Below are 10,609 nucleotides of genomic sequence, written 5' to 3'. Positions count from 1 at the left end.
GTATAGCTGCGAAGTGTAAACAATCGTTCTGATGGTGTAGATTTCTCATATGAGACAAGACAACAATAGAGTTCAGTTCACTTGGTTTAGGATTTCAGCTTCTTCTTTTCCAGTTTTGTCAACATGTAATTTTTTTTTTGAAGTGGTTGATTGTTTCCGTTTTTGCGTCACAAAATAAGAAGATCTAATTGCCATGGTGGCTCTATTCCGAAGATGCTGTTTTGATTGTATGATAGGATAACGATGAATCTATCTCAGTGATTTCTGAAATCAAAAACTTGGTCTCTTTCAATTATTTAGGTTTACTTGGTTTTTTCCTCTGACATAATGTTCTTACAACAAAAATCTTCAGATAACTAGACAGCCTAGCTACTGCTCATCTATTGTCTTCTTCAAAGCATATATTTTGTATTATTGGAATCACATAGTTATATTACTACCGGAGAAACCAAATTATTTGGAATATGATGGTTTGATTTTCTTTTATTGAGGCTTGTGAGGTAAGAGTTAAACATCTTGTGAATGGCTTTACAATTCTGAAATGTTCCTTGCTGTGCTGAATATGGTATATTCTTATGCTGGTTTCATCAAATTGAGATTCTATCTCACCATGTTTTGTGTGGAATGGTAATCTCAATTTTTTGTTCATCTTGGTATATGCATGTTGTGTGCATGATGATGATGCTCGGTGAGGGTGAGTATGTAAATGTGATTGATCTTATGTGAGCCTCTTTTTCTTGCATATTTGTCTCTTTTCATGAATTTCTGCCCATGTGTGCATATATGCACATCGAGTTTGATCTCACACCCTTCTCATTTTTTGTTTTAGGGATACACCCATGGATTATGATGACAATGATTTTCAAAGCCAGAATCTCCATTTAGCTGGTGAAGGGAGCACCAAATTTCCTCCAGCATTAAGGCCATATGCGCTCTCTAAGTTTGATTTTGATGAAAGCCTTCAAGGGAATTTAAGATTTGATAGTTTGGTCGAAACTGAAGTTTTTCTTGGCATTGAAAGTAACGAAGATAACCAGTGGATTGACGCATTCTCCCGAGGGGGTAGTGGCATAGAGTTTAGTTCAACTGCTGCTGAATCTTGCCCCATATCAAGGCATGGAAATATTTGGTCCGAGGCCACTTCCTCGGAATCTGTTGAAATGCTATTGAAATCTGTTGGACAGGAGGAGTTTATTCCTAGACAAACTATTATTCAGGAATCAGATGCCTGTGATGAACTGGCCTGCATAACTAAGCAAATGGACCCCCATCCAAAACGTGACGATAAAAATGAATTTAAAGACAATGTTACAGATTTACAGCCTCCTGGAGGTAGTCATGGGAATTTGCCTGGATTGAAGGAGGATGTAAGAATGGAGCAGCCTCTGGATGGAGTTTCTAAAGTCATGAAGTTGGACCATCTATCGGCGGAAGTTTGGGTAACCTGGAACCAAGTGATATTCACAGAAATATTGACTTACCTGTTTCCGATGGGAATCCAACTATCTATAATGATAACAGGAGTAATACTACAATTCTAACTGAAGCTGAGACTGCGGCTGACATCTTGCACAGTGACAAAACCCAAGTTGATTCATCTGTATCTGGGGTGCAAACTCATGCTACTGAAGCATCTATTCAAAGTGTGGTTGATGAGCAACAAGGTGCTTTACAAACACCAATTAATAAACAAGACTTGGATGGAATCACGGATATGGGTGATGCTCATCATCCCGAGGTATCTCTCTGTTCAATTGCCACAACAGGCGCTTTGGAAGGTGGAAGTGTAATTGAAGCCCTTGAGAAGGGGGTAAATATTGTAGAAGATTCGTTACAGAAAGAGGAAAGATGCACTGAAGATGATCTGTCTCGAAACCATGCAAGAGAAGATGTAGTTGTCCTTAAGGATGAGTTGATGCCTGATCAATCTGCACTAGCTACGCAGGAGTTGCCAAAGGTTTCAGAAGAGGATTCTACTTCTAAGGGACCAGGAGGTGAGGCCACTAATTCCACTTGTGAGATTTCTCCTAATCTCAAGCATAATGTGGATGTTGTGGAGAAGACAGATTTTGGTGAGTGCAGTGTCACTAAGGAAAATAAGTTATTGAACACTGGTGGCCACATGGATACAGAGATGTTATCAAGAAGCCAGAGAATTTTGTTTCTTCAGAGGGGGTAAATGACATTTCTAAAGTAAGTGAAGGAGTTTTGGGTGACTCAGCTCAAATATGTCAGAACAGTGAACCTGACAGCCAAACTAACCATGAAAAATTTGATCAAGACGCATCTGTCAATGACAAAGAGAGTAAGACCCCTTCTGAGTCTGGTCCAATCCATAGTGATATTGACCAATCACATCCTGTAGATAAGAGAGGTGGTTTGTCATTGCCATGCGAAGGCATTGTGCAAACTGGGTTGACAACAGTTGCTGTGCCAATTAATGTCACACCGGTCAACAATTCAGGTATTTTTCAATTGAAATTACTTTCAATGTATCGACAATGCAGAACATTTTAATACTATCAGTGAATCATATGATGGCTCACATAATCACATTTACATTTTACAAACTTCTAGTGGTGAAGGTGAAGTATTTAAGCTACCAGAGTTGTGTCACTTCTTTGGTGATTGAGTAAAATGTTCACATTGATTATTTTGATTCAGAAATAATAATTTTGGCTGAATCTATTTTTGGACCTGATTCATTTTAAGCCCCTAACATATAAGGTATATTTTACATCTTATTTTCCAGCTTCACAGGTTATTGTGGGAAATGTTAGTTCAACATCCTGTGAAATAGTTCCACCTCCTTCTGAACAAGTTGTTTCCTCTCATGAAGCTACTAGTCACAATGATTTTCAAAGCATAACTGTTCTTGGGCCTGCTGTTGATGAAAAGGAAGAGTCTGCATCCAAATTACCTGAAGAAGCTGGAACTTCTGCTCCTGTTGAATCTTCTGAAAGGGATACTGCTCCTTGTACTATTTCTGGAGCTGATAAACATCATTCATCTGATGCTTCTAGACAAGTGTCATGTGAGACAGTAATCGACTGTCTGCATAACGTTGAAGGGACCAGTGGTACTGTAAACACTGCTGAACCTCAAGGGAAAGTAGATGATAAGGATATCCAGGGATGCAATAATGAGGATGGTGTGCCTCCAGTTCTTCATGAATCAACAGATAAACTGGGAGATGGTGTCAAATTTCCTTTTAGTAAGGATGACAAAGGGAATGCACAGAACAATGATGCCAAGTCATCTTCAGGTAATTCTTATTCTAGTCTAGTTTTCCACTTATGATGAAATTGCATTTTGATTGAACTTAGCATTGAATTTTTATGTACCCCTTGTCAAATGAGTATATTTGTCTGGTTATGCCATACTATTTTAGAAATGCTCTGATCACATGGTTTCATTCATTAATTCATTAAATCTTTTATCAGAGAGAATCAAATGCTAACATTGTGGCTATGGCTCTTCCTGTTTACTAATCTACTGTTCTGTGAACATGAAATCTATTTGTTTATTATTGTTTCTTTTGAGACTGCATATTTGCCTGGTAAAGACGGTATTGAAATTCTTGGTTGAAAAGATTTTGTGAAGCTCTTTGAATTTGAATTACAACACCTCGTGGTAGTATATTTATGGATATATTGATATAATATGTGATGCTGATGAGGATTTGTGGAGTCCATTGCTTGTTCTTTCTGTCACCACATCCATTCAAATTTAGTCCTCTTTACAACATTTTCTTTGCAGGTGATGACATTGTACCAGGAAACAAAACTTCCTTATCTTCTGCTCCTTCACATAACTCTTGTGTTGAGTTGCAAAGCTTTCCTGCTAATAATGCCCGCCCTCCCATTAGTACAGTTGGAAGCCCTTCTAAGACTGATAAGGATAAGAACCAAATTAAGGTTTCTGCTAGTCAGAATCCCCCAACTTCTCAGGATCTGAAGGGAGAAAATGCTTCCAAAGCTGAGAGCAGTTTGACTCCAAAATTACATCCTGCAATTGATTCGTCCATAAAAAATGTCATGGATGTGAACCAAGAAGATATTGGCAAGAGTCACCAGTTCCAGTTCCTGTTATTGCAGACAAGAAAACATCTACTGTAAGTCTTGTTTTAGTTTATAATCCAGGCCAGAATTTTGTTATCCCATTGGTGATCTTTTTATTGCATATATTTCCTGATTGAGTTTATTCTTAAATGTGCAAGTGGTCTTGTTGAAAAATGTAATATATAAAATGTATATTATGTGGTTTTCAAGGTAACCTTATAGGCATAATTTATTATTTTCTCTTCTTTATTATCGAAGGCTGTGGATGGTTCTCCTAAAACTTCTGGGCGACGACGTGCTTCAAAATCCAAAATTTCTGGAAATATATCCCATGAAAGCCCACAAATACTGGATGGAGTGGCAGCACACAGTGTTCCAAAATCTACCCCTGAACGCAAACCTAGGCGGACATCTAATAAGAAACCTGTAAAGGAATCTTCTACAAAAGGAAGTCGGGTGAAAGATACAACTCTAGGTAGACAGTCGGATAGAGGTGATAAATCAACCAATGTCTCCTTGAGCCCATCTCCTGGTTTCCAGCTGATGCAATCAAACGAGGTGCAGCAGTATGGGCACATTGATCCCAATAGCTCAAAGCCATTTGCTCTTGTAAATCCTTCAACATCTAGCCTTCCAGATTTGAACACTTCTGCTTCTCCACCTGTTCTGTTTCAACAACCTTTCACAGATCTACAACAAGTACAATTGCGTGCCCAAATATTTGTCTATGGAGCTTTGATGTGAGTTCAAAAGTTGGTTAAGTTCTGTCATTTAATATTTTATGAATCATAGTTGTATGTTGTGTGCTTGCTCTTATGAATCACCATCATGCATTTTATTATGAGACCTGGCATGACCAGACCTGATTAATGGAAAAGTGGTCAAATCTCCACTGCTTGTATTTGTTAGGAATTCGGGTAATATGGGGTGCCTGAAGTCTCAAAACGGGACTCGGGGAGGATGGGATGCTTGATGGTATATTTAGGGTTCTTTTCCCTTGACAACTAGCTTTTAAAGTGTGGTTCTCCACTTTTCATAGGTGCTTAACAAGTATTCTAAGCCTTTCCGTTTTAATTGGTGTGTTGAATCTCAGATGTGTTCCATGCCCTTTGTTCAGTTACTGTTATCTGCAGCCAAGTTGCTTGCTAATGTTAGCATAGAACGTTCTAGACCTTACAGCATGATAATCAATTGTAGCAGTGACTTTTGTTTGATGTTTATACAGTCAAGGCACAGCACCTGATGAACCGTATATGATATCAGCTTTTGGGGGACCAGGTTAATTTTTTTGTTTGTTATGATCTTGTTGTATCTCCTTTTTGACTTTTTTTATTTTTAACACAAGATTGAGTTTCTAGACATTCTTTTAGATGGTGGAAGGAGCATTTGGGAGAAGGCCTGGCGTGCCTGCATGGAAAGACAACATGGTCAAAAATCTCATCCTGTTAACCCGGAAACACCTTTACAATCTAAATCTGGTACGAGTGATTTTAAGTTTTTAACACACACACACACACGTGTCTGCAGATATGATTTAGTTGTTTGACCCATTGAGATCTGCAGGTGCCAGAACTGCTGATTCAGCTGTTAAGCAGAGTACTGCTCCAGGAAAAGGTATCTCATCTCCACTTGGTCGAGGCAGCAGCAAGGCTACTCCAACAACTGTGAACCCCTTAGTACCTTTTTCATCTCCCCTTTGGAATCTGCCTACTCCTTCTTGTGATTCAGTGCAACCTAATGCCCTTGGAAGAGGTTCTGTTGTGGATTATTCACAGGCACTTCCCTCATTGCATCCTTACCAAACTCCACCTCTGAGAAATTTTCTTGGACACAACACATCTTGGATATCCCAGGCCTCCATTCGTGGACCCTATATTCCTTCTGGCTCTCCTGCACCCGATAACAGTGCCCATGTTTCTGCATCTCCTTTCTCAGATACAATTAAGTTAAGTTCAGCTAAAGGACCTTCTCTGCCTCCCACATCTGTCATAAAGAATGGTACTCCTGGTCTTCCTGAATTGAGTACTAGCATTCCAAGTACTACAATAGGTTCTGTTTCTGCACTTGATGCAAACAATGTGACAGTATCACTTCCTCAACAGTCTTCAGATCCAAAGCCAAGAAAAAGAAAAAAGATTACGGTGTCAGAGGATTTTGGTCAAAAAACTTTGCAATCACCACCTCCTGTTGTTACTACTTATGTATCTACTTCTGTGGCCGTTGCAACCCCTGTTGTGACTCTGCCCATAACTACCAGTGAAAAATCAGTTGTCTCTGTACCTCCACTTGCTGAACGCCTCAAAATTGACCAAAATGTGGAGAAGCGGATTCTGTCAGATGAGTCTCTTATGAAAGTTAAGGAGGCCAAACTACATGCAGAGGAAGCTTCTGCTCTTTCTGCTGCTGCTGTGAATCATAGCCTAGAGATATGGACCCAGTTGGATAAGCATAAGAATTCTGGGTTGATGCCAGACATTGAGGCTAAACTAGCTTCTGCAGCAGTTGCTGTTGCTGCTGCTGCAGCTGTTGCAAAGGCAGCGGCTGCAGCTGCTAATGTTGCATCAAATGCTGCAGTTCAAGCAAAATTGATGGCGGATGAAGCATTGATCTCATGTGCCTCTGATAATTCCAGCCAATTTAATAAAATATCTCTTTCTGAGGGTACAAGTAACTTTGGACAAGCTAGCCCTGCTTCCATCTTGAAGGGTGCTAATGGAACCAATAGCCCTGGTTCTATCATTGTTGCTGCAAAGGAAGCTGCTAGAAGGAGAGTGGAAGCTGCTTCAGCTGCCTCAAAAAGAGCTGAAAATATGGATGCCATTGTGAAGGCTGCTGAGCTTGCAGCAGAAGCAGTATCCCAAGCAGGAAAGATTGTAACTATGGGTGATCCTTTGCCATTAAGTGACTTAGTGGATGCTGGTCCAGAGGGTTATTGGAAATCAGCTGGAGAGTCTTCTCAGCACGTTGGATTATCAAAAGACATGACCAGAGATCTGGTCAGCATTGACAATGTTGGAGACATTCCTGAAACTTCTAATACTCATAACAGAGACATTTCATTGGTTGGTATTTCATCTTCTATCAATGAAAAGAATTCAAGAGGGCCAAGAGGCCGCAAGGTTACTGAGTTAACCAAGCCAGTTGATGTGGTTCCTGAATCTGAACCTCAAATACAGATTTCTAACACTGTTAGCGATGAAAATGAAACTGTGGAGGGCAATAACTTCAAGGAAGGCTCTCTTATAGAGGTTGCCATTTATTTTATTTATAACTTTTTTTTTCTGTTTACTAGTTAAAATTTCCAGATTAATGGACATGCATTCATTGTTTTTATACCAACTTTGATGATGATTAGGTACTTGCTTTCATTGAATTTTGTGTGCATGGTTTACCTTTTACCAGATAATGTTTTTCCTAGTAAACTGAAGCTAGCATATATGTCAGGTTTTCAAAGATGAGGAAGGATATAAAGCAGCATGGTTCACAGCCAATATTTTGAGTTTGAAAGATGGTAAAGCTTATGTCGGATACACTTCGCTTGTAGCTGTTGAAGGTTTGTCAAGCTTATGAATACTTGTATCAATTTTCTATAACATATGTTAAGCAGATTCCTCTTGCAGTTGAACTGTTGGTGTCAATTTTACATTCTTAAATTGTCTTCATGTATTTCTGTTAGTTATTTATCTTTTTTAAACTTATTTATTTGAATTTAAATATAGTATCAAATATTAAATCAAGAAAAAATTTATTTCAATTCTTATTTATACATGTTTTAATTGAAGTTTTTTTCTCTTTGAAAAAATGTTAAAAACCCAATCCTTGGCCATGGTCTACCAAGCAATATTACCATCGTTTTGTTTGTATTGGGGCTTTGAATATGAACTTTATTCATTTTGGATGAATGATCTAAAAAATTTAAATAAATTAAATAATTGGGTTGTTGATAAAATATTTATGTTGAAAAAAGATTAGTTAACCAATTGGATGTATACATGTTGGATGTAATGAATCACTGGCCATTATTCATTTATATATCTACCAATTGTGTTTTTAACTTCTAATTACTGTTAACAACGTGATACAAATTTAAAAGGAAGTGCTGTCTTCTAGGTGCCGGGCCCTTGAAGGAATGGGTTTCTCTCGAAGCTGAAGGCGACAAACCCCCCAGAATACGGGCTGCTCGTCCTCTCACTAGTTTACATTATGAAGGAACTAGGAAGAGACGTAGGGCAGCTTTGGGAGATTATGCATGGTCTGTTGGGGATAAAGTAGATGCTTGGGTACAAGAAAGGTATAGTTGCCTACAATTTCGTTCTATTTAGTTATTTATTACCGATGAGTTCTATACTTTACACTGTTATGGTGTATGGATAAAATATAATATCCCCAATTGCTCACTATTGATTTCTTATGCGATATTCTTGGTGATATTCTTGGTGTTAGTGAGTTTGATTAGCTTATGGAATGGGGTTTTTTAATGAGGAAGAGAGACATGGTGAGTGAGAGAGATGACACTAATTAGATAAATTCCAAACAGTGAAATAGATGTTATTGCTTAAAATTTCTAGGGAATTTCCCTTTTCTCTGAACTTAAAAGATCTATGTCTGCAACCGTTAAATAAATAACTGAGGAAGATGAATATGGATGTTAAAGTTCTATGTTTGGTGGCTCATTTATCAGCTGGTGGGAAGGAGTAATCACAGAAAAGAACAAGAAAGATGAAAAAACGTTCACCGTTCACTTTCCTGGTATGTATATTATTTGATTTGATAGTGGTTATTTATATTTTTTGTTGTTTAAGGAAATATAATTCTGCTTGATCTTCTGCAGCTAGTGGAGAAACAACAGTTGTCAGAGCTTGGCATCTACGTCCATCCCTTATCTGGAAAGAAGGAAAATGGATCGAGTCTTCTAAGGTGGTAGCAACTATTAGTTCTACGCATGAGGTACTTTTTAGTTCCTTCTGCTGCTCTCAGCTTACCTACATGCCTGTCTTTACTAAGTTGTACATTTTGCACACAGGGTGATACGCCTAATGAAAAAAGACCTAAACTCAGTAATCCTGCAGATGTTAATGGACAAGACAATATGTCAAAGAGTATTGATGCTACGGAGTCATCAAATTCTGATGGGTTGAGATTACTTAATTTGACTGAAAATGAGAAAGTGTTTAACATAGGTAACAGCAGCAAGAATGAAAATAAATTGGATACACACAGAACTGCAAGGACTGGTCTTCAGAAAGAAGGTTCTAAGGTGATTTTTGGTGTTCCTAAACCTGGGAAGAAAAGGAAATTTATGGAAGTAAGCAAGCATTATGTTGCACAAGAGAGTAAGATTAGTGATAAAAATGATTCGGTTAAACTTGCAAATTTCTTGATGCCACCTCAAAGTTCAGGACCCCGAGGGTGGAAAAATAGTTCCAAAAATGATACCAGAGAGAGACTAGGAGCCGACTCCAAGCCCAAGACTTCTAGGTCAGGGAGACCACATAGTGCATTTGGTAGAGCAATCCCACCAAAAGACAATCCATCAAGTGCTTCTTCTCTTAGCAGTGATCTACCAGGTCATACAGAAAGGATCAAAGATTCAACTCATTTCAAGAATGCATCGCATGGTGAAAATCAGTTGGAAAAAGCACCCTACACTACGGATGGAGCTACACAGGGTCCAATATTATTTTCATCACTGGCAACTTCAACAGATGCTGTTCCTGCTAAAAAGACATCCACATCAAGAGCGAGTAAAGGAAAACTTGCACCTGCTGGTGGCAAGTTGGGTAAGGGTGAGACCGAAAAGCCTTCAAATGACCCCATTAAATCAACTTCTGATGCCATTGAGCAGCCTCGTAGATCCAATCGCAGGATCCAACCAACGTCAAGAGTAAGTTCTATCACTGAACTATGTACACGGTTGCATGTCTAATATAACAATCTTGTCTTGACTTTTACCAAGCGTATGGACTAACTTTAAAACGAATATATATGTGGCCCCTCCTTTTGAACCTGATGTGGTGGTTGACTTGTTGACAGCTATTAGAAGGATTGCAGAGCTCTTTAATCATATCAAAGATTCCGTCGGTTTCACATAATCGTAATGCCTCTAAAGGTATAATCCATATATTAGTATTTTATTATGTTCATCACTGATGGATGGGTCGTTTTTTCATCTTATTTCGTTGCTCAACTGTAACAGGTAATAACTAGGGTTGAAAGGGGAAAAACATGCAATGACGCGAATCTCAGTTAAAATGGCGACCCGTGATAAGATGATGGACACACCCAGCATAGATGTGTATATTTATAATAGGAATTTAGGAATGAATGAAAATTATTGCTTCCTTTGAAACTTTAGGCAGACTAGTCTAATAGATGGTCATATTGATTTTTAGTCTTATATTTAAGTATGACTTGACCCCCCTCCAAGTTTTCTGGCACTGTATATGGAATTTCTCCGTACTCGTCTGTAGAGTTTTTATGATGGAATGATAACGTGTTCTGCGCAGTAACCACTTCCTTTGCTGATTGCTGGCCGATCCAGTTTTACG

General features: G+C 38.6%; 2 protein-coding genes across 2 annotated transcripts; both read left to right on the top strand.

The window, feature by feature from the left end:
• Positions 1-823: 823 nt before the first annotated feature.
• On the top strand, positions 824-1,541 carry LOC140179608 (protein SWOLLEN 1-like). Its single transcript, XM_072218655.1, has one exon. The coding sequence runs from the start codon at positions 840-842 to the stop codon at positions 1,539-1,541; it is 702 nt and encodes a 233-aa protein (XP_072074756.1). The 5' UTR covers positions 824-839.
• A 2,483-nt stretch (positions 1,542-4,024) lies between these two features.
• On the top strand, positions 4,025-10,570 carry LOC112749627 (protein SWOLLEN 1). Its single transcript, XM_072218653.1, has 12 exons — positions 4,025-4,114; positions 4,320-4,801; positions 5,287-5,339; positions 5,420-5,539; positions 5,625-7,309; positions 7,506-7,614; positions 8,172-8,352; positions 8,743-8,810; positions 8,893-9,008; positions 9,085-9,945; positions 10,095-10,170; positions 10,258-10,570. The coding sequence occupies exons 2-12, from the start codon at positions 4,605-4,607 to the stop codon at positions 10,266-10,268; spliced, it is 3,477 nt and encodes a 1,158-aa protein (XP_072074754.1). The 5' UTR covers positions 4,025-4,114; positions 4,320-4,604; the 3' UTR covers positions 10,269-10,570.
• The last annotated feature ends 39 nt before the right edge of the window (positions 10,571-10,609 follow it).

This window comes from Arachis hypogaea, chromosome 15 (assembly GCF_003086295.3).
Source record: "Arachis hypogaea cultivar Tifrunner chromosome 15, arahy.Tifrunner.gnm2.J5K5, whole genome shotgun sequence".
In the NCBI taxonomy this organism is placed as follows: domain Eukaryota; kingdom Viridiplantae; phylum Streptophyta; class Magnoliopsida; order Fabales; family Fabaceae; genus Arachis; species Arachis hypogaea.
This window is presented reverse-complemented; position numbering and strand designations above follow the sequence as displayed.

Excerpts from the sequence above, each read along its gene's own strand:
- LOC112749627 (XM_072218653.1), top strand. The coding sequence starts at position 4,605 with ATGCAATCAAACGAGGTGCAGCAGTATGGGCACATTGATCCCAATAGC. Across the intron at positions 4,802-5,286 it reads TTTGTCTATGGAGCTTTGAT|TCAAGGCACAGCACCTGATG; the intron begins GTGAGTTCAAAA and ends ATGTTTATACAG. Across the intron at positions 7,310-7,505 it reads AGGAAGGCTCTCTTATAGAG|GTTTTCAAAGATGAGGAAGG; the intron begins GTTGCCATTTAT and ends CATATATGTCAG.
- LOC140179608 (XM_072218655.1), top strand. The coding sequence starts at position 840 with ATGGATTATGATGACAATGATTTTCAAAGCCAGAATCTCCATTTAGCT.